We start from the raw sequence: 24,317 nt of genomic DNA on the forward strand, positions 1-24,317 counted from the left end.
CTGATGCTCTCAGCACTTTGTAGGCTCTCCCTGATTTATAAAAAGCCCAAACTTTAAGATGAAGGGGAAAAGTAATGATTAAAATCCAAAATACTCATGAGTATTTCCTCAGGGAAGCTTTTCTTCTTCATGGAAGAAGTGCGACTTTTCAGTGCAAAAATAAACAACAATAAACAGTAAAGCTAACAATCAAACTTAGCAAGGAATTCCAAAATGAAGTGCTGAGCGCTAAATTTATTTGACAAAAGATACTTAATACGATCGAAGGCGGTATCTACGGACACTGCCCCCAGGAACAAACGCATATCCGCTCTGTTTGGTCATTTTGGCGGACTTTAGAGTTTTCACTTTTCCAACAGTCCTCGAACGCAGCATATGCCCTGACTGGTTTTCAGCATGGAAAGAAAAGGTAACGTAGCTAACTGAAGCAAAATGCTTTTTATACGGATTCTTGTAGGAGATACGCTTTTCTTTTCGACATTTATCAGGCCAGTTGTCTGCTGAAACGATAGTAACAACTAATGTTATAACAAGAAACGTTAAGAACTGACAGAAAGTATAAGTGGACCATGCGCTCTGCTCTCTCTGTGTATGTGTTAACAGTATGCTAGCTATAGCCGTCATAGTAGATTAGATGGTGGACAAAGTATGCGGAAAGTGTCGATCCGAATTAGAGTATAAATGATACACACAGTCCCAAAAACTTTAAATAAAATTTACCAGGGGTCCACATGATAATGGAGAAAGGGGAAATATCACATTCACTGTGAAAAGCACCAAGTTGGCTATTAGCAGCTAACTTAAAATGCCTCTTTTATGTGAGGCAACACACCCCTGAGGCCGGTTTTCTGTCTATTTACGTACGCGGAGTAACCTGCTAGCCTCATTTGTTGCTAATATAAGTTTGAACTACGAGTTACACCAGCACTCCCTGGAATAAAAAGTCACGAAAACGGCTTTTGACATGGTGTCGTGTTATAAAGATACAGCTGCTATATTTGGAGCTGTGCTTTATGTTGTACCACTTTCCTCTCTGCTCTTTAGTACTAGCGATGCAAGCAAGGAAGAAGAGGACAAAGCCCCGGAAACCTGGCAAAAAGTAAGTGAAGATGGACCTTTCTCTTGTTTTTACACCACAAGTTAATTTATATTATTATAAAGACACAAAGCAGATGGTTCAGTCCTGAACACTGCTCGGCTGCTTTCTATCATTTGGCTCTTATTCGATCATTTGCAACGCAGACTGATAGTTGCAGCATCACATTGTAACGCTTTATAATTGAAGATAATTTTAAGTTAGTTCATAATTATAGAGAAAGGGCTTTGATATTTGAGGGTTTTTGAGTCAATTTTAAACATATTGATGCTTCAGATAGTTTGAGTGCATGGTTTGTCACAATTCGTGACAGTTTTATAAACTTTATCACCGTGGTTAAAGTGCATTATTTGACCTTTATAACATTAAGGGCAGAGGAGAATAGATTTTAAACAGCAACCTAATGAAGGCACAAAAAGGCAAATATATGTGTGTATGGAGTGTATAACATTTGCAAGCTATAGATGTTTACAGACAGTTGTGTATTCAGCTGTATATGTATGCATATGCACGTGTTATGTGTATACAAAACAAAACAGAACACACAAAATGTATTTGCATATATTTAACTAAAAATACCACTTGGAATACAGATGCTACTTTAAGACATATGTTAAACAATAAAAGCTACTTCTGGCTGCTCTCTTATTTACAAGGGGTCGTGACAGCGGATAGCGCCGCAGTTTGATCTGGCAGATTTTTTTCATACAGTGGATACATGGCTGGATTCCTGATGCAACCACAGATGCATTTGTGTGTTTACACCTTCTATTTTCATTTTGAGACAGCTGTGCAAGACAATGCATCACATGTTGAAACGGAGACCTTTGGTTATTTATTTATTTAATTTTTTAAAATCCATACATGTGTTCATTATTTTGAATTGGTTGCCAGCAACACGTTGAAAAATTTACATTGTTATGCTGGAATAACCTTTCCTGAAATTGTCATGAAGATGGTAGCAAAAAGCTTGCATTCAGCATTAATGGTGCCTTCACATATGTACATGTTACTTCTGCACGTGTATACATAGTAAGGCTTTGATTATAATGGATTATGGACAGTTAGAGTACCGTTGGTCGAGTAGTCATTTCTGTTATAGTTCGTTGAAGTCCGCTGCTGGGACGCACGTGTAGTTGGTGCATTGCAATGTAAATTTTCCATAGTCGAGTCTCCACAGTCACAAAAAACAGGCAGGCACGAACCCTTGTCCTCACTGTCTGATGACAGAATCACTTGGAGGACCCTAGTGGACTCATTATCCAGTAGGGCTGCCACGATTAGTCGACTAGTCACGATTACGTCGACTATCAAAATCGTCGACGACTAATTTAATAGTCGACGCGTCGTTTGAAGCTTTGTAAGATCCCAAAAGACGCAGGAATTAGTAGGATTTAAGAGTGTAATAACGGACTGAAACAGAAGATGGCAGCACTGCATGTACAAGGATGCCAGCTGCCGTTAAACCCCGAAGAAGAAGAAGAAGCAGCTGTGTCCCAGAATTCATAGCGCGGCCCAGCTCAGTTTCCAACAATGGCGGCAGCTAGTTAGTTTTAATGTTACTCTTATTATTCTTTCTGGGTCACAAAATAAACGTTTAACATATTTTCAGGCGAGAATGTAGCTGTGTAAACCTCAAATATCTGCTCAGTTTATCAAGACACCACATATTTTCAAAAGCGCTCCGACGTTTTCGGAGACGTCTGTTACCCACTAGCTCGATAGCTAGCCGGGGGCAAGGCTCACTAGAGCCGTGAGAACACCGGACTCCCGGCAGATCGTTTTCAAACCCACTGCCGTCTTTCGCTACTCAGGTTAAACATATATATAAGTCACTTAGATAACTTAAAATGTTATTGTTTGGCTTTTTTTAGTATTTTATTTGTTCCTGAGTAAATCGGTTTGGCTGAGATTAAAGTTATAGTTCTTACACAGCTGAATAAATGTCAAGCAGACAGCTGATTATCAGAAGTGTGAGATGCTGTAAAATTTACTCCGGTGTCCCGTTATATTTTAGATAGCAGGGAGTTGATTAAACTTCACCGAAACAATCTGCAGATTTCATTAAAATTTAATAAACTATCATCTTGTCTTTATTTTTAGTTAGCACAGACCTTAAACACTTAAAGCTTTAAGCTAATGATAGTTATATAAGAGCAGATGCTGCTGGTGCAATAAGCTGTACATTTTACGTCCAATGGATGATGATCTGATTAGTCGACTAATCGCAAAAATAATCGGTGACTAGTCGACTATCAAAATAATCGTTTGTGGCAGCCCTATTATCCAGCTTAATGTCCCCACACCATCACAGGTGCTTTTTTGAAATCTGTGCAGATCACAGGTTGAATGGTCCCTTTGTTCTTTAATCTGGAGGATGCATGGTTTCCACAGTCATTAAAATTTGCTACAACCCTTGAAAACTTTTTGCACATGAAACAATGATGCACTGCATGTATATTCAGCATAGACAGTGTAAAAGATGGAAGTAGCATCCGGTTGAAGAAAAATGAAGTCAGTGTGGAAAAGCCTTCAACCGACATTCTAGCAAAGAGTGATAGCAGAGGGAAGATGTTCCTCTGCCAGGAGATCTAGAAACACTTTCCCGACACTCAGTTGCCCATTTCACGTCCTACTGAATAAAACATTAGGTCAGTTTTGTAAATTTGGGTTATTCTAAATGCCAAAAAAGGAGGCTAACAACTTGGTTAATGATTGACAAGTGCTTAACCAATGAGCTTTTGGTTTCACCATCAGATCCACCACTCACTCGTTTCAAAGCACAGAGACAGTGAAAGCGTTCGTCTTGAAGCTTCTACACGGGACTTCAGAAACCAGTGTGTCATCATGGTGGCTACGTCCATCTTTTATACAGTGTAAGGTGTTCAGAAGAAAGTGCTTACTTGCTCACTTACCAACACACAAGTAGAAACCATTCAAGGATGGATCAAATCTTCTTTTTCCACTTTTTTCCTCTTACTCTGTCTCCCTTTTGCACTATCTGGCTCTTTTTGTCTCATCTCTCTCTCTCTCTCACTCTCTCTCTCTCACCCTTACTCCCATCGTGGTCCTTCCCTCCCGCTCTCTTGTGTCAGTCGCTCTGTTGGGGCTGCTGTGCTGAAAGGACACAGCAGCTAGTGTACAGTTAAAGAGCCAGCGGAGAGCACATGGACCTGGTCTCAGGTCACAAAAGTCTTAATCTAGCTTTAAAAAGACCTTTGCCAGCGCTTATTTTAGTTCATCATAGACTTGTGTAACAAAGCTTTAGGCTAGTGTCTTCTTAGTCATGTGGCTTCTGGACTGGATCTTCTCCATCAATTCAGCTGTAGTGAAGCTTGCCAGCGGTCTAACATGCAAGTGAGTAGCACTGCAGTTCTCTTGTGGGAAGCGAGTCAGACTTGGAGCATGCATGTTCTGGTTCTTTAATCTGCCACGATGGGAGTCAGAGTAGTGTTTTAGTGTGTGTGTATGAGTTTGTGTTGCTAGTTTAGACAGAGCTTGGCTGACATACTGATGTTCTGATCCCATTTTTTCCCCTTTATTTTTGTTTTAAATTAGGGAGCACGTTCAGGCTTTTGCCTTACTAAGCACCTCACTGCCTGTTCATGTGTTTCACTTAGTCCTTTTACAAGTGACTGAGAACAGGATTGGAAGATTTATGCTTGTCACACAGGACCTTATTTCTGCTTCCCTTAAAATTTTATTTCTTGTTTCAGTTGCAGACTTGTTTTCTTGTTTGTTTGCATCACGTTAGACAGGAAACATTTTTTTTTCCCTGCAAATTTCTGTGCCTCAGATTTTAATTTTAGGACTGCGGTCCTCTCAGGCGACTGAACACGAATAGCCATTATTATATTTTCCAGCACCATTGCTCTCTGTTATATTTTGCGTTCATTGCTCTCTTTTCTCTTCCAGCCATTGCTGCAGTTCATTACATAACACATCAAATCTTTCATCATCTGCAGCTGACTACAGCTCTGTGTTGCTCTGTTTCTCTCTCTCTTGCTTTCTTTTTGTCCTCATGCTGTAGGTTAACCACTGTTCTTTCTTCCGTCTTGTCAGAAGCAGAATAAATACACATAAACACGAGTATTTTTTGGGTGTGTGTGTGTGTGTGTGTGTGTGTGTGTGTGTGTGTGTGTGTGTGTGTGTGTGTGTGTGTGTGTTGGGTGTCATGGGGAGGCGGGTCACATCAGGCCTCAAAAATGTCGGGGTTTCAGCTGTTTTTATGGAGGGATTTGTTTTTGTGAACCATGGAAATCTGCAGTGGTTTAAGTAGTGGTGTGCTGGCCTCTCCCTCCCTCTGTGTCTTTCTCAGGCTGCTTGGAAACCTGGTTTGTACAAAAAAACTCTGCGTGTAACATAAAACACTGTCTCTATTAAGACAAATTTCTGTAAAGTTAACCCACATAGCTCTGAATATCGGAAAGAACATATTATATAAAGTTGGTGCTTACACAGCAGGTAGATGTAAATCATTTCTGTGAGGAAGATTTGAAGACGTTAACAAGCATCCTTTGCTTCACTCGTATGCCTTCAGTAGGTGTTCGAGTGCTTAAGGCAAAATGCTGCACCACACACATTTAGACTTTGTTTGCACTGCACCCTGAGGCCTTCGGCACAGATACCTATTGCTGCTGTTTCATTTTGCTGCCGAGGCATTTTGCATTGATTTCATTTCGAAGGAGCAAGTAGGGAAGCTAAACTTCTTGGCCATACTCCATCCTCACAAGCTCCACTGCTTCTGTGTGCCCTTGTTTGTTTTGCTCTAACGATCTGATAGGGCTGGATGGGTGGAAAAAGTTTGGCTAGGAGAAAGCAGGAGATGCTAACACATTCTGTCAGATCAGATGTGTGCTCAGAAGTGACGGGCATGTAAAGTGATTGCAGTTTTTTATAGATTTTGTCTCTCTGACGGACAATAACGGAATAACACATTTACAGACTATTTATTGGGTCTTTGTGTACAAAAGAGTTAAACAGTCAGCTCAGGGTGACCAGTTTTGTTGAAGCTGTGGCTGTTCAAATTTTGGCATGTGGTTATGTTTGCTTTAATCCCTAAAAACAGGAGTGTAGATAAGAGTTTTGGTTCCAGAGGCTTTCTAGACCAAGTAGTTTAGACCTAATATATTTAAGCAGGCTTTGGCATGAACACGAAAGGTCTGCAGGGAGAACAACACAGGGAATGCACTGGCTGCAGCGTGATCTCAAGATAATCAGTTATTTCATGACCACAGTTTAGCTTTTTATTATTTATTTATTTTTTAGATATCAGCTATCCTGACAATTGCTTACCCCACCAAAAGGATTAACCATTGTGGCCTAGAGGGTTAAGTTATTAGATGGCAGTCAGTGGGTTCCTGAATTGGTTGTTGTTGTTGGATAAAAACACTATCTGATTATTTTTCAATGTATAATAAAAACTGGCAGCAGTCACTGAAACACAGTAAACTGTTTTGAACTTCAAAGTGACTGCGCAAAGTTTATAGAGCTCTTTTTTCACAGCTTCTCATTGTAATTGACCAGGTTGCATTCAAGTGTGTGCACACGATAACAAATCTGAAACTGCAGCAGAGAAATGAGATTCAGTTATCACACATTTCTCTATTGACACATATGCTTTTACTTCTACTAGATTTTCATGTGTGTTCTGGGGACGAGTACAAACCAAGTAACTCTCATATATAGAACGAAGGTGGATTTGCTGCATTGTCCAGATTTTGTATTATTCTGTAGTTGTATCTAATTTACTGTCTCAGATATCTTCAACAACACAAACATGGTACTCATAACTGTCTGCTTTTGTAGAGATAACTTTTATTTTGTACTTTTGTATAATTTTATCTTGCTAATTTAGATAATTGGCTGTAAAGCAACATTACTGAATTGTTTCGTTGACTCATAGTTTGTAACTACGATTGCAATGCACTGGAGACCTGTTAAATACTGTTGGGTTCTGAGGTATCCCAGAGCCCATACAGTGTACGTTATCTTTATTTTAAAAGGTTTTCTTTAGTAACTTCAGTACGTGTTACACGTTGTACAACATGTTGATCATTTATCCCTATGTGTATGTTAGAAGTTGGAAAGAAGTTGCTAAATCATTCATGTCCCTCAGGTTGCTTGTTGGTATTCATTTTCACTGTGAGCAAGTATATGTGTGGAGGGAGAAGAAGGTTCAGCAATCTCATTGTGCGCTGTTGGAAAATGTTAAATGGCCAATCACAAAAAAATGGCCCCAAGTCATGCAAAGCTATTCCAATACAGCTCCAGAAACTTGTGAAGTGCAGTAGCATTTCAAGTTGCGGATACCTAGCTGATTCCTTCCCCATTACATGAATCGTCCAACAGTTTGAAAGTCTGCCTTTCTATGAGTAAGGTCTGATGATTGCACAATAAACTGCAGCACTGATGTTTCCGTGCAAATATGAGTAAGTGAAGCATTGTTGAATAACAGGCAAGCGCGATGGTGATCGACAGACAGAGAGGGGGAATAGAGAACAGTGTTGTTTTGGTCAGATTGGTTTGTGTATGTGTGTGTGTGGGGGGTTGATGTCGTCCCTCACCTGCAATGCAGTGCTGGGCTGTATCATCCAATCATGTCCCAGCTGTCGGCGAAAGAGGGCTGGGCCAGAGGCTGACGACAGCCAAGGAGAGTTCTCGGTCAGACGGAGAGAAAGAGAGACGTGAATGTGTGAGAGAAAAAAGTGAGCGAGAGAGTCGGGGAGTGTGCAGTAGTACCCTGCGCTCCAGGACTCAGCCTCAGTGCTCAGCCTGCAGTTGAGCCTCTACATTTCTCCTCTCTTCGCTCGTATTCCCCATCACTGCTCTGATCCATCCTCTCTCCTCTTCTCTGCTCTCTTCTGTTATAATCACTGCTTTTCAGTTGTCAGCACTGATCGCTTTCTCCTCCTTCTCCTCCACTTGTACTTTTTTTAAACTCTCTCCATCCCTTTTCTGAACCTCTAATACCTCTTTCTTTTCCTCCTGTTGGATGGAGTAAGAGGCTTTTTCAACACCTACACCCTCTCTTCTCTGGGCCTCCTCCCTGCATCATCCCATGGGTATCCGTGCATCTTGCAGGTAAGAGTAGGATGAGTGTGTATGCGTTTGTTGACAGCTCCAGACGAGATATGACTCACGTCCAGGTGTTTCCAGTGCTGCAGAAGTCCTTGATGTATCCAGGTTTTTGTCGTGTGATCTGAGGTCATTGAACTGTCTCGGTCCAAGTGTCGTCGTACCGCAGTTAAAGGGGGGGGGACCAAACAAACTTAGATACGTGATCTGGAAAAGCATGATTGCCTGCTGTGTTTTGGCTTCAAATGTGTGAATGCTCTTGATCGGTTGGAGGTCGTGCTACATTTTTTTTTCTTCTCCTGGTTTACATGCAGGCATTGGTTTCTAACCTCCACATTTCTTTCCCCCTTTCTGTCCTAATGCTGTCAGCTATTTTTAGTTGTCTTTGGATTCAATGTCCAAAAAAACTTTGTGGCTGATTTAAAAACTGTCAGCATAAATATGTTGATGTAGTTCTCTTTATTGACATGTCATGGATCTACATATAAAAATCCCTTCATTGTGTTTAAACATTACAAAAGAAGCTTAGAAACTTGGAATCGGTTCTTTCTTTTCTTTTTTTCTGTTTTTGTTCATTGTCGTTGTCACTTTAGCACTTTCCTCCATAAAGATGACATTTATTGACATCCCCTGTACCCTTATTCACTAGCTTTGACATGTCCAAATATAAAGATGTTGTTTCAGGACTATTAGAATAATATCCAGGTTTTTCCATGAGTAGCTGCATAGGCAGAGACCACCCTCACCTATTTTTGATACAAATCTGTTTTGCTTTTCATCATTTGTATATTAGGAATGAAAGGAGTTAGGCCTTTTGAATGGTTTCGCTCAATGACTGTGCTCTGTTTGCTCTGAGTAAGCAAGCAAATTTAGTTTTGTTTTGCCTTCATCAGACTGTTTGTGTTCATATTTCTTGCAGTAATGTGCACAAAGTCTGGAGGCAGGAACGCTTCTGTTAGTCATAATAGAAATTCACCTTGTAGGAGTTGTCAGCTCTAAAAGTAGTGCGGTTTTGGTGTTTATTCACTTGAATACTGCAATCAAATCTAAGGGGACCCAAAAATTTTCAGGGGTGCATACAGTCCAATCAGAGGGCAGGAAAAAATGCGCGTATGCCCATTTCAGTGACACCTTTTCAGGAGGAATTCTCACCGCAGGCGGGTGAATGTGTAATGCAGACGCAGAACGAGTAATGATACAAAACCTTTTTGTCTTATTCTTTTTTCCTTTGAGGATACCTCCCACACACAGCAGCTAGACTGATATCAGCAGGCCTGTAGTGTTATTGTGATATTTAAAATATCACAGATCTGTTGTACTGTGTTGGCAGATATGCAAATAGAAAGTGCACTGGGTACATGTTTCACTGGCTGCATTTGTATCTTCTCCTCTCTTATACACCTGCATCATAAAGGCAGAAGTGGTCAGGTTCCAAGCAGAAAGCCTATTTTAATTTCACCTACTTGAACTCCAAGCTACTTTTTGTCACTGTAGAAAAGGACTTTGGTTAATTAGTTAATCTCTGCAGTTCTGACTTAAGCTCAACATTATAATTGCCTTCCTCCCCTAAGGAGCAGTAATAAACAGCTGAGTTGAACAAACAACTAAACGTGACACAGCTTTGCGGGCACATTTTGTTAAGATGCATCCACAGTGGTCATCCTGCTCTGACCTAAGCCAATGAACTGATTAGCTATGCACACTAATCCTAATTACTTTAAAATTGATCGCAACTGGAACACGATAAAGTACCGACCGAAGCAAATTTAGCATCTCCACACATTTTCTTTTTCAGAGGGTGCACAGTAATGTCAGCTGCTTATTACCCTGTCACTTCCTTTAATTAGCTGCAAATCTATGTGAACAACATGCTGTTATGCTTTAGCTCCAACATTGTACATTAGCTGGATAAATGAATCTGCTTAGACCTGAGATCATAAGAGATTTTATATGTGAGATTGGAACATCTATTCAAGGCTGGAAGTATTATAAAGAAAGAATCTGTCAGCTGTGAGGAAAAGCATCTGCCTGCACTGCATACAGAAAACATTTCTTGCTGGAAGCAGTGAGCTTTTATCTTACTTACCTCCACAGTGTACCGTCACCGGGGGGAAATAGGGTAGCCCATTATAAGCACTTTGGTTTTATTGATGCTCTTATTTCTGGAGGAATGGTTACTTAGATTTAGCTGATTATTTAATTTTAGATTTTGTTGAGGCTTGACTTTATATAACCATTTACATAGTCAGTAGTCAAACATTGTGCCGCTCTTGGAAAAGCAAGAGAATTGTTTTTGTTTTCAGCAGCTGAAGCTTAAAGAAACTGTGACATGCTGTTAAATCATTCTTCAGGGGCCTTTGTTTAACATGTTTGACTTCAAACATGTTTGTTTGACAAAATAAACACTGTGTCTCTTTCACTTTGAATTTTCCAGTATGAGCACCTGTAGACTTCATTTTTAATATGCAGTTAGTCATTTTTAGATAACCACTGCACATCTTGCTCAGTTAACCATCGTGAGCCTAAATCATATATTTAACTACATGGTATTTCTCTTTGGTGATATTATATATTAGTGCAGTACATCACTACATTGTTTTTGGTGATGCTCTACAACCTGACACTATGGATTCAAATTGTAGGTAATTACGTCAAAAGTATTGAAGTAGATTATTATTATAATTCATATTTAAATAAAGATAAAATCGCATTAGAAATGGTGACATTATGAAGACCCATAATGGTTGTTACCTTATTGGCCTGCAGTTTCTTGTTGCACACTTTGGTATAAATACACACACGTAGCTCAAAGCTTAGAAAGTTCATGATCTTGTAAATCTTGCGAGAATCCAGTTGCCATGCAAAGTAAGATGCTTCAGTCTCTGTGTGGTGTTTTTCAGGAAACACAAGTCACGCACCTCTTCTCTTTTTCTGCTTTACATCCTGTGTGTAGCTAAAAAACAAAATAGATTCTGGAGCTTAAGAGCTTACATCAGTTTCTCTCATTGATGCTGGCACTTGCTTTCATGCTGTTATTATTTTTTTCAAATGCTACTCCAGAAATGTGCTACAGTGGAGTTGAGTAAATTATGTCTAATATTACTTGAAAGGAGAAGGATGACAAACTGAATTAAGGGAAGCCTGTGGAAGATTAGATATTAAAATGGAGCCAAATAATAATAATAAATATATTAAATAACTGAAAATAACAGTAATATAATAAAGTAAAGCACGGGAATAATTTAAAGCATGTTTTTTTTGGGGGGGGGAAATATGTTTTTGTGGAAAAATACATGTTTTGCTCTTTTAATGTAATTTTTTCTAATTGTTAAAAAGGCTTTGGACTCTCAGGAGGTAAAATAAGAAAGAATTTATAAGTTGAAAATGCCCCTCTTCGCAGCAGCTCTGCTAACCAGGCCACTTGGCTTCTCTGATCCAATTTTGTACTGCATTGTTCTTGTCCTGACCGACGTCTCTGTACACCTACAGTGTGATGAAAAAACTGCTCAAAAACAAAATACTACTGCATTTAGATTTTTTAAAAACATTTTCACTTTGCGTTATTGTTTTTTGTTTTTTGTTTTTTTTTAAATGTGTATAACCTAATATTTAAATGAAGTCACTTTGACCCAAATTCCTCGAACTCTCAGGAGTGAGTAAATATCTGTGATGCGCTTGTCAGACCTCCTAGGGCGGGGAGAAATGGTTTTGGCATGTAAACGTATGTATAAAGTCACCACTTTAGAAAAAAGTGCCCCATGTTACTTTTAAAAATACACAATCCTATAAATAAATAAAGTATTTTCTTTGTAACTTGTAGATTTAATGATGATTTTGAATATCCATTTCCTTTTCCAACCATCTATTTCTTCTGTTTATCCAGTTCAGTGTTAAGAGGGTGCTGGAGACTACCCCGGCTATCATAGGCTAGAAGGTGGGGTACAGCCTGGAGAGGTCGCCAGTCTTTTAGAAGCCTAAGGCCTTCTTACCGTCAGTTTTTTTCCACCATTTTATTGATATTTCAGAGCAGAAGTTCAGAAGTTTACAGATTTTATTGGGGCGGATGTTGCAATAGTTTGAAAAGATGAGACTTTGTGGAAAAGCATTCGGCAATGTGCTAGCTTGTGGTTTTGAGTTTTTCTCTTCATATGTCAGCGCTGATGTTGCTATATTGTCTGAGTGGGGACACCTATTATTCAGGTGAATACTGCAGTGGCTGTCTCCACCTTAATACCGAGCATAAATAGAAGTGATTGCATGATCATCTTTGCGGCAGCCCATGAAGTGACCAATGCAAAGGGTATGCCTGCACCTTAATGCTGCGTTCCAGATACCTCGGAACTTGGATGTTGGATTTGGCGTGTACCAGGAAAAGCAAGGAAAAACAATTTTTTTTAATTCCAACTGGGAACTCGAATTTTAACTTCCAACTTATTCCGGGATGCACCATGACACATAGAGGGAGTTCCCAAAGTAGAACCTGCACAGGCACGGGGAGAACATTCACTTGCCACACAGAATAGTCGGCGGATACAAACCCAGGACCACGATCTGCTAACCACTGCAGCATTGTGTTGCCGGCTACTGGAAATTAAGGAGCTTAACGTGACATCATTTCACTTTAACTTATTCTTTCTCAAAATACACGCTAACTGTGGTTACTTGTTATTCAGTTGATAACAAGTAACCAAGTAGAGTCAGATGATTACTACCGATGTATAGTTGTTCTCAGAGGTTTACATCCACTCACCTTGGATATGAATTTCATGCTAATTTTAATGATTTCCTTTAATTGATTGGAATGATTGTACAGCATACATCTTTAATGATTTTAAAAAACAAGAATTGGGTGCACAAGTCTGAATTTGTTTTGAATCTTCTCTGATCCAGACAGGGTCAAAAGTATCCTGGCTTACATATATACATCAATATTAATACATTGAAGCTCAGACCCTTTCCATAATGGCTGTCATCACAGAAATATTACACTTGTACTTTTTAGTGGATTGAGAATTTATCCTGATCCTTGATATTGTTCATGAGTTTATTTTGGATAAAACCGTGCTGTAAACTCTTTGACATCCATCTTTGTGAGCCAGTCTGACATCATCTTTCACCAGCTTTTCAGCCGTCAATGTTTTTTCTTTCACACTTCCCTTTCTTCCTGTCATTTATGTTCCTGAATTTCACACTTTCCTGTCTGTTTTACCACCCCTGTCTCTCTGGTTCTCTTCTTCACCCAGACCAGAGCCTCATGGCCGTGGAGGCGGCTCTCAGCCAGGTCAGGCAGAGTCTCCGTTACCAGAGCAGGATGAAGAGATCTTGGGCTCTGATGACGATGAACAGGAGGACCCCAACGACTACTGCAGGGGTACGATCTCTCTTACTCTTTACAATGAAATGTGTGTTTGTGTGTGAGGGGTGTCATTTTTTTCTTTCTTTTCTTTTCTTTTTTTTTTAAAATGCATGAAGGAACTCAACAAGCAGGCAAACTAAAGTGTCCCAAGAAAAAACTGGGTCTCAGCTAACACATCCTCAGAAATATCTTCAACACCTCTCTCAGACAGGCTGTCGTCTTCTCATGCTTCAAAGCCACCACTATACTGGAGCCAAAACAAAGTTCCAGTGTTGTCCAGTATAGATGTAAAGCTGGTGAACATGCCACCCAGGCTTTCTGTAACACTTAAAATGTTACATGTTTTAAACTCTGTAAACCTTTTTACTGATGATGATGATAATATATTATCAACACTTCACCTCAGGGAGGAGAAACAGGGGGACAAGGGAGGGCGGGAACAACTGAGTTGTAGGGGCTTTTCTACACGGTGCAATATTTGCAATATTTGTTTTTTGTTTTTTGTCTCTTTCTTATATTTGACTGTGCAATAATCACTGTGCAATATACTCACTCAAATGAGCAATCCTATTCATCCATATTGTATATTCTGTATCTATATATGTGTATATATGGTGTATTTATGCTTATATCCCTACTCCCATCCCCCTTAATGTATCTGTAACATGCAACTTCTTTCGGTGCTTTGCTACTGGAAACTGAATTTCCCGGAGGAACCCACCCGAGGGATTAATAAAGTTTCATCTAACCATCCCAGTCATATCATATCTGGATGCTCTCAGTCTTCATTCAACCTTCAACACCTGCAATTAGGACTTGCTTCTGTTATGCGTGTCTGTACCCACCAGTTTTGTGTCCTCACATCACTGACATTAACTGACCAAGAAGAAATGAACCAACTTGCTGGTCTTTGAATGCCCCCCCCCCCCCCCAAAAAAAAGAAAAAAAAAGCTCTTTGCATATTTGCATAGAAACAAACAGAAAACACCACCCCACTTTAGTTTAGTTTCACCCATTTCAGGCTAATTGCATGAACAGTAAAACCTTTAAGCGAAATCCTCCTGCAGGATATTCTGTATACATTGTTTGACAATGCATGTGCCTTTGGTCAGGTGGATATCACCATGTGAGGATTGGAGATCTGTTCAATGGGAGATACCATGTGATCCGTAAGCTTGGCTGGGGTCACTTCTCCACTGTGTGGCTGGCCTGGGATATCCAGTAAGTTTGCTTTCACAAAATATTATTAATTTTTCTGTGTTTAGAATTAATCACCTGACAACCTGATTTATTTATTAAAGAGATTTTACTTTTAGAGATCAATGCGCGTTTCTGTAATTCAGACACCAGTGTGGCTAACATTTGATCAGACTTATGTAAGTTGAGATGCTGAATTTCAGACAGAAATATTACCAGATAAATGGAAGGAAATATGCACTATAGCACTTCAGATTGAAGGTTGTATTTCGATTCGTTCAGAATTCCAGAAATGATGGCAAAAATCTGCCCAGGTTACCCGAATATTAGGGGTGCAACGATATTCGTATCGATATTGAACCGTTCGATACAGTGCTTTCGGTTCGGTACGCATATGTATCGAACAATACAACATTTGTAATTTATTTTATCAATTTTCCTTCTGACGATGCTGTCTGTGTTGAGCGCTCAGTGAATCTGTGTTCGACTACTCCGCCTAGGCTGCACTGTCGAGCGCAGATCCACTGAGCGCTCAACACAGACAGCATAGTCAGAAGGAAGAGCGCAGGGCAAGCTAGCGAGACAGAAGTTAAGCTCTCCTTGCAACAGGCAAATTGAACGTCATTCAGATCTGGCGTTTGGAATTATTTTGGTTTTCATGTGACGTATGACCCTGAAGGTAAGCGAGTCATGGACTAAAGTAAAACAGTATGTTGGATGTGCCATGCAATGCTCAATTACATTGGTGTGAACTAGTGTGTTAGCGCAGTTAGCTCGTTAACGTGTTGGCCATCTAGCCCCATGCACGGAGTGATCGGCGGTAGCTCGTTAACGGAGATTTGCCGTGTTGTGGCGTTAAGGTCATTTCAACGAGATTAACCTGAAAGCACTAGTGGGAACACAACGAATATGACTGCACATTTACGCCGACATCATCCTAGTGCAAAGACAAGTGGAAGCAGACAAAAAAAAGCAAGCATGCTACTAACTTTAGCCGAGTCATTTAGACAGCTGTTAGCACATGATTCTCCTTATATGTTTAATATGCTGCTGAGAATATAGCCCAGAAGAAGCGGATAGTATAGCTTTTATTTTGGAAAGAGACATTTCTCTGTAATAAACTCTCTTTTCCAAAGAGCTAGCGATTTTTTCAGTCGGGCTACCAAAATCTATCTCTTCCCTGCCCGTCGGGCTATTGTACGAAAAATATATGTCAATGCTTTTGCATTCTTTCAGAAATGTAGCTGGGTAATTATGTCATTGGCATCGGTGAGCCACTGTCAATATGTGACATATTGAAGTCGCGTTTGAATTTGCGCTTGTTTTTTTGCTTTCACTTTGCAATCGTGCGAACTGTGTATAGAGAGCGACAGCACTGATCTGTGAGTGATGATAATTTGCGCACCAATTCCTCTGACATCGTCTTATTAATTGTTAGCTTACTATGCAAACATGACAAGTGAAATCTCCCGCAGCTTAAACATGTGAGAGGTTGATCGCGCAGAGAATCGCTGAGCTTATGTGAGTGCGTGTGTAAAAGCATTTCAGTTCTGCTGAGCCAAATAAGACAGGTCAGGGTGAAGAAGTGACAGCCAAAGAAAAGCTTACCACAAAACGGAGAAGTTATGACAAATCAGACTATAAGGCAAAAAGAAAGTGCAGCTTTATGGTTTCATGGACAAAAGAATTTCTGTGGCTGCAATATGACGAGCTAAATAACCAGGGCTGCACATAAGTGGTCCGCAGGTGCGCATTCGCTGTCAAAATAAAAAACACGCACAAGGGTTAGGGTTAAATTTAAAAACTGTACTTTTGAGTTAAAATATATATTTATAATTTTAATAAATGACAAATTAAAAAGGCATGAACATTTTTTTGTATCGAAAAAATATCGAACCGTGACACCAAAGTATCGAACCGAACCGAACCGTGAATTTTGTGTATCGTTGCACCCCTACCGAATATATATTGGAAAAACATGGTACACGAATTGGGACTCATTTGCACTTACCCTGCTTCTGTCCAAGAAGCTATTTCACCAAAATCTTGCAAGAGAGTCAAAGGTTGCATTGATCCGGTTGATACCGCAGGGTCTGAGAGGTCAGCTGGTAAATATCTGTTACAATTACTATTGACAGCAGTAATAAATGCATTATGATTAGGTTGAAACATGATGCTCCTACATATCATATGTTGTTGGATATGGTCTGGGAGATCTCTTAAGGCTTCAGAAAGATTTATTCATCAGGAGTTGGAGACCTGTTTTTACAATATTTTAAACATCAAAGAGAGAATTTTAGAAATCTGTGTTTTAGATGGGGGCATGACATTTTATTTTATTTTATTTTAATTGTTTATTTTCTTTTTAAAAACTTATTATTATTGTTTAAAAAACGCGTTAGTGTCATACATCATTATATGAATGATGATGTACAAAATGTGTAAGAGTAATTTTACTAGTAGACAGAATAGGTATAAGATGGTGATAGAATTCTAGCACAGCCCCAGTCTTTTTAAGCAAATGCAGCATACACTGAACTGTATAATGTGTTTTACTCACTGATTTTGTCCATGTAATTTCCAGGGAAAAGTGCTTCGTGGCCATGAAGGTTGTAAAAAGTGCTGAACATTACACTGAGACTGCTCTGGATGAAATCAAGCTGCTGAAATCAGTAAGGCACAGCACTTTACTTCACACAGACTCATAATGTAGATATCCCACAGCTCACATCACCGATTGTATCTCTTTTTTTATTTCTCCAGGTGAGAAACACAGATCCCAGTGACCCTTACAGAGAGAAAGTAGTGCAGCTGCTAGATGACTTCAAAATTTCTGGCATGAATGGAACTCGTATCCTATATTTTTACTCTGTCACAAATGAAACATTATCCTTTAAGTGGTGCAAACTAACCAGTTTTCTGACTCTATCAGCTGATGCCTGATCATTCTGTTAAGGAAGGCATTAGTGGCTTGACAGCAGCTTAATTGCTAACTGCCCTTGTCCCTCCTGCTGTTGTTGTCTCAGTTTGATGGCATGGGCATAATGATTACATTCATTTCCAGGCCAATTAACTACAGTAGTGATGAACGTCCAAGGGTAAGACCACACCACCTCAGGCTGGATGTGAATTTAGCTCATCTGTGTTGTTGTGCTTCAGTGCAGACATGCTGACAAGATGCATTTAGACTGACAGTCATTGGAAAGTCAGGATATCGCAGTTTAATTACACTCCATATTTACATTTGTTGTTCAGACATTCATTTGAACTTTGTCTTTTCAGTGTGACAGTGTTTGATATAGTGAAGCTCATGCTATCTCCATCTGTCTTAGAGCTCTGTGCTGTATCCTGTCTAGACATCCTTTAAATTAGTAGTGAAGCAGTAGATGGAGATTGTGTTTGTGATGTGAAGAAAACATGGGATTGTGTGTGTGTGTGTTCGTGTGCACTAGTTGATATAGAAAAACTCTAATTTGCAAACACTACTTCAGTCCTTGACTTCCATTTCTCCAGATGTGTGTATGGTCTTTGAAGTACTTGGGTACCACCTGCTTAAGTGGATTATTAAGTCGAATTATCAAGGGCTGCCTTCGCCCTGTGTTAAAAGCATCATACGACAGGTACTGAACAGCAAAACACAGACAGGTTCTAGTGGGAGAAAAGTGTTTGTCTTTCAGTGAAGAAGATGGTTATATCAAAACTATCTGCCATCATGAATGATGCACTTTAATTGATATTATGGGAGACGTTCACCTTTAACCCTGAATCTGACTTTTCTGAACTACAGGTTCTGCAGGGTTTAGACTATCTCCACACCAAGTGTAAGATCATACACACAGACATCAAACCGGAGAACATTCTGCTCACTGTGAATGAGCCCTACATCAAGAAGATGGCTGCTGAAGCTACTCAGTGGCAGAAGACTGGCACCGCACCTCCCTCGGGTTCTGCAGGTCGCAACCTTTCTCATTCAGATCTTTGTGGTTTGATTGACTTGCTGCGTACAACTAGGAGATTTGCTGTTTAGGTTTGTCACCAGGTGCTGTGACTTGAGGTGTTTCAGATGTATTTATGTGGCGGTGAGCCATAATCTTCCAAATAATGCCTTTAGAGAACTGTCACTGCAAGTAGTTTATTTTAAGATTGTGTGAAGAAGCACAAACAAGAAGTTCAGAATAAAATGTTTTTCCAACCCATGATATAATCCAGTGTATGCCATGTACGTATTCAGAGACTAGAGTGTTTGTGGATGTTTTTAATAAAAGTGGAGAGCTTAGCTGTGTGCTGCTATGAGTCACCGCTGGATTGGTTATGGAAATTACCAGCTTGCTTAGAGGAGTGTGACTCTCACTGAGCAGGGTGCCACTGCAGACAGTCTATTAGTACAGCACTGGTATGAATCAGCTCAGCCACTCGAACAGAATACTAATAATAGAGGGACTGAGGATGTGCCACATGTCATTCAGCAACATAAATCTCTTTTTTTTTTCCTCTTTCCTGCAGTGAGTACAGCCCCAACTTCCAAACCAGTAAGTTATCTTTTTGTGTTAAGCAGATCTTGTGCAGGACTTTGTACAAATTTACATTTGAATGAATTCAAAATGCAAACTATCCTTTTTCTCCCTCTCCCAGACAGCCAAAATGTCAAAGAACAAAAAGAAGAAGATGAAGAAGAAGCAAAAAAAGCAGGCCGAGATGCAGGAAAAGAGGATACATGAGATGGAGGGAGGAGCATTACCCGACACCCGAGAAGAGGAGGATGACGAGGAGACTACGGAGAACACTGAAGATACGTCCTCAGCCACTCTTTCTACGTCTGCCACGCAGCAGGACATCACTAACCATACTAACGCAGGTAAATGAGAGGATAGACCCTGGTCAGGGTCATGAAGGGCAGCCGATAAGTTTTAGTTTTATTTGCAGATTGAATTCATGTTTGATCGCACAAGATATATTTTTCTTTACAAAATAAATTATTCTCTTTTTGCTCCAGACTTGACTCCCGAAGAGCAGTCTGCTCATACGTCAGGGCTAAATGAACAGAGGGAGGTTACGGCCGATGACGAGAACAGAATGGAGGTCAACTGCAACGGCCACGCCGCCACACCGGAGAATGAGACCAGTCTAGAGGTTCGAGGGACCGAGCAATGTACAGAGGAACAGGAGGATCAACAGGATGCAAAGCAACCAGAAAGCAATAAAGAGGCCGACAATGCATTTTGTGACAAAGAAGAGCGGCCATCCTGTAACGGAAACTCTGATACCGAGCAGCAACGTCCCCCTGCTTCACTCAGTCCAGACTCTGTCACTGTAGAGCTAAAAGAGGGAGACAAGATAGAGGAGCAGATGGACACTCTAAAGGAGACCAAAAGAGAAAATGAGGACGAGAACAGCCAGGATGGTTAGTTTGGGGGGGGGGTATTAATGTGTATTAATTAAGAAACTGATATCTAAAATACAGTGTTTACAGCAGCTGAGACCAGAGGAATCATGTCTTTTAGTTGTCAGATATGTATACGTCCATTTAGAATATTCTTCAAATTAGGGTGAAAGTTCACTTAATGATGAACTGATGAACTGGTGGTCAGACATCATTATCACATCTTTAAACACGATTTCTGACTTTAATGATGGGTTCAAATAAAGTGGCGACATCTTTTCTAAAAGGAGACGTCTGGACAGAGTACAACTTAACTGGTTGGCAGAGACATACCTCATGTTTATAAGGCGGTAATACTCTTGGATATGCAAAGCCTCTTGATCAATGCATTGCTCGTGAAATTGGTACAGTATTTTGCATGGCTACTACCACACTGCAGTATTAAGGATGGTAACCGATAAGAAGACTGGGAGAATGATTTGGAGTACACCAAATCACTTTTACCAGTGTGGCGCAATGAATATGGGTTGTAAGGTTTGTTTTTGTTTTTCTGTAGTGCGCATTGCTAATGCCCTCCAATAATTAATTATCTTGACAATATCCTGCAAAGAATTGCTCTGCAGACACACCAGCTTCACTTTCTTCTCCTCTCTTTAACAGGAGCAACAGGAAGCATGTTAGTAAACCCCCTGGACCCTCTCAATGCTGACAAATTGCAGGTTAAGATTGCTGACCTCGGCAATGCCTGCTGGGTGGTGAGTATAATATTCAATAAAACTTTTTCTGTAAAAAACGTTTAAGCAGAACTTGAAACATTCACTGTGTCTTTTTACTGTAAATCTTCCAAGTTCATGTTTTTCATTTTGTGACCCAGTCTTCACTTTTCTGTTTTTATAGCACAAACATTTCACAGATGACATCCAGACACGGCAGTACCGCTCTCTTGAGGTGTTGATAGGAGCCGGCTATAGCACACCAGCAGACATCTGGAGCACAGCCTGCATGGTAAAACAGACTCACACACAGTACACCTGTATGCAAATGAACTGATCCCACAAACCCCCACTGAAAAGCAAACTTAACATAACTTATGTTATGCAGAAGCTTTCAGTGTGACGAGGAACATATGTGTCAAAACCCCTGGTTGAAGGAAAAGAGAACATGGAAAAGAGGAATATAGAGACACCATGGACAACAAACCGGACAAAACACAAACTGTCCAAGAGAGCAGGCAACAGGTTTTGATATAAATTAATGGAGAGTGGAGAAGATCTTAGGTCATTGTGAGAAGTCTCCAAGCAACCTTAACCTGAAGCAGCAGATCTAAAAAGATGGTCTAAGATTCCCTAATTCAGCCCTAATTATAAACTTTATCAAAAAGAAAAAATTAGACTTAACCTTGCAAGAAAGAGGCATCTTATCTCCTGAATCCAAACTGAGAGGGCTGATAGCTGAAGACACTGCTTCCCATTCTACTTCTGAAAACTAGGAACTGAAAGAAATCCTCTCCTCAGAGATCAAAGTGCTGTATGGCAATATTGTCTCATTATTAGGTTTATGATGGAGCTTTGTCATTCAGGATTTTGTATTTTAGGAGAAGGGTTTTAAATTGTAGTTTGGGTTTAGAAGGGAGCCAGTGGGAGAGTATGATCTCTCTTTTTTTTTTGTATTCGAGTTCTTATGTACTTCTTTCCTCAGGCCTTTGAGCTGGCTACTGGAGATTACCTGTTTGAACCCCACTCTGGAGAAGACTACTCCAGAGATGAAGGTTGGTGTGGTCCAAACATCCATATATCTAAGTTTAACTAGAGAGCAGTTCCAGCAAAGACGAGCTTCCTCCTACACCTCGTTTCGACATATTGTGACTTATGTCTTATACTGAAGAAACAATAGTGAAGTCCATCTGCTTTTGTGTTTTGCCGCCTCACTGTAGATCACATAGCGCTGGTCATCGAGCTGCTAGGCAAAGTCCCTCGGAAGCTGATCTTGGCAGGCAAATACTCAAAGGAGTTTTTCACCAAGAAAGGTAAACATGGCCGCCTGCTACCACCCCTGCAGCAGCTACATCCAGTTCAACCTTAATATACTCTCAGGTATTTGGTGCAGAATTTCTATTTTAGGCCCAACACCTGATGGCTCAAGGGAACAGCCATCTGCTCGGTTTGAACTAGCAAATTATAATCAGTGCAGCTATTTCAAGTTTATAGAGGTGGTGCGGTGGATTTATCCCCACAAAGTCTACAGAGAAAGTGCAGCATGAGCAGCAGTAAGAGATCCCACTGCGTGTTTACTCAAGAGATACTCAGGCTTGTTATAGAATCACTAAGAGTACAATACCAGGATAATTATAGTTATGAATATGAAATGGAGATAAATAGATTTGAAGCCTATGAATTCACTTCAGATGGTTCCTACATGCTCTGTGACATGTGATCCCACATAGTCATGTTCAGTTACATGGGTGGTGAATCGATTCAAGATTCATTTAAATGTCATTATTCAACACATGCTTGTATAATAAACTTTAAGATGTAGCCCGTTACATTAGAAATCAAATATTAAAAAAATGTATTTTAGTCTTTATGTTAATAAATGGAACATGATTTTTGTGGTGACGCGAGGAGGATCAGTTCAGTAGTCTCACAGCCTGAAGGAAGAAACTGCAGCAAAGTCGCAGTGGATATTTCTGCATTGCTATGGGCTCTGCAGACACTTCATGACATCAGGATCAGTGATGCTCTGTCGATTGGTGCTGGTGATGTTCTGGGTGGTTTTAATCACCCGCCTGCAGAGCCTTCTGCTGGTGGGTGTGCATAATTTATACTGGGTTGCGATTCCTTCAGACAAGATGTTGTCTGTTGCTCTTCTGTGCAAACAAGAGCTTTAGACGGGAATGTATCCTTGTTGAAGTTTAAGTAGTATACTTTGTGAGCTGTCTTTATGCTGTGGTTGTGTGTGTGAGTGGTTTCCAGGTAACTGAACCTGTTCACCTGCTTCACTTTGCTCATGTAAACAGGGACGTGTTTGTCTAGTTGTTGGCTAAAATGTGGAGGTGTATTGTTGTGATTGACGACTGCGAAAAGTGATTGTTTGTGTCGATGAAGCAGCAGATTGAATTTTAAATGTGTTTTCCTCCCAGGTGATCTCCGGCACATCACCAAGTTGAAGCCTTGGGGTCTGTTTGATGTCCTGGTAGAAAAGTATGAGTGGTCCAAAGAGGAGGCCCACTCTTTCAGCAGCTTCCTGCTTCCCATGCTGGACCTGGTGCCTGAAAGAAGAGCCACCGCAGCCCAGTGCCTCTCCCACCCATGGCTCTCATCCTAGAGGATGCCTGCACACACAGCTGCATATTGTGAAAAGGATAAGATGGGTTTGAAGGGCTTAAGCTTGAAAACGTACAGTAAGCAAATACTTCCATTTCTGTGAGAGCCTGTGATTCCATCGTGCCTGTAGCCTGTTGTCACGGCTCTCACGGGTCTACTTACATTCATCGGGAAGCATTGAGACGATAGACAGACTGCTGCTGAATCTCTGTTCTGTTAGGGAAGGAGAATAAAACAGGCTCAAAGTACTCTCTCAGTATTTATGACTTTTTGTTACTGGCTGAATAGAACTTATTGATCTTATTTTCCCTTTTTTGCCAGCTCCAGATTTTTCTCTTCTGCTCATTATTCTCTGTATTTTAGACACAAGAGATCATCAGGTTTAAAAGGACATTTTTCTACAAACGCAGAAAGGTACAGGATGCTAACAGAGTTGTAACAGTCACCATCAGAGCCACTTTCGATTATCATATAGGTCACTTAGAAGTCAAATTTGTCTGTTTGCTCGTCATCATGTTAGGTGTACCAGCTTTTAAGCCTTTAAAGAGAGTGCAGAGAGCTCAAAAGTGATAACTACATATTGCTTACTGGAATGAAGAGCAGCTAGTAGCTTTCAAAGCACCGTTATCAGAGAACTTTTTACATTTGTATACAGGTGCAGGTCATACATCGGGAGTTCAGAATCACACTGATAGCCAAACTGTTGTGTCGGTTTCTTGTGTAAGTAAAGATTTTTAGCTTCAGCATTAGTTTATGTTGACTTAAGAGAAGTACTTGACACATTATAATGTGAAGAAAAAAAATCAGAGCCCTTCTCTTTTTCATGCATGAGTTGGCCAAATGCTCTTTTACACCCGGGTTGCTTTTTTTTACCTGATAAGTTTAATT

General features: G+C 40.2%; 1 protein-coding gene across 1 annotated transcript; it reads left to right on the forward strand.

The window, feature by feature from the left end:
* Positions 1–305: 305 nt before the first annotated feature.
* srpk1b (SRSF protein kinase 1b) lies at positions 306–24,317 on the forward strand. The gene is made up of 16 exons (XM_080891503.1): positions 306–409; positions 1,045–1,099; positions 13,417–13,544; positions 14,642–14,750; positions 17,311–17,398; positions 17,490–17,577; positions 18,240–18,346; positions 18,514–18,679; positions 19,230–19,255; positions 19,359–19,581; positions 19,720–20,127; positions 20,767–20,861; positions 21,004–21,111; positions 21,805–21,874; positions 22,040–22,132; positions 23,246–24,317. Exons 1-16 carry the CDS (start codon positions 397–399, stop codon positions 23,428–23,430), a joined length of 1,962 nt encoding a protein of 653 aa, XP_080747629.1. The 5' UTR covers positions 306–396; the 3' UTR covers positions 23,431–24,317.

Source organism: Rhamphochromis sp. 'chilingali', assembly GCF_963969265.1.
Source record: "Rhamphochromis sp. 'chilingali' genome assembly, chromosome: 9".
Taxonomy (NCBI): domain Eukaryota; kingdom Metazoa; phylum Chordata; class Actinopteri; order Cichliformes; family Cichlidae; genus Rhamphochromis; species Rhamphochromis sp. 'chilingali'.

What these genes read in the sequence shown, in the direction of transcription:
- srpk1b (XM_080891503.1), top strand. An exon ending in CCCCGGAAACCTGGCAAAAA is followed by an intron (nt 1,100 to 13,416) that starts GTAAGTGAAGAT and finishes TTCTTCACCCAG; the next exon opens with ACCAGAGCCTCATGGCCGTG. An exon ending in AAATCAAGCTGCTGAAATCA is followed by an intron (nt 17,399 to 17,489) that starts GTAAGGCACAGC and finishes TTATTTCTCCAG; the next exon opens with GTGAGAAACACAGATCCCAG.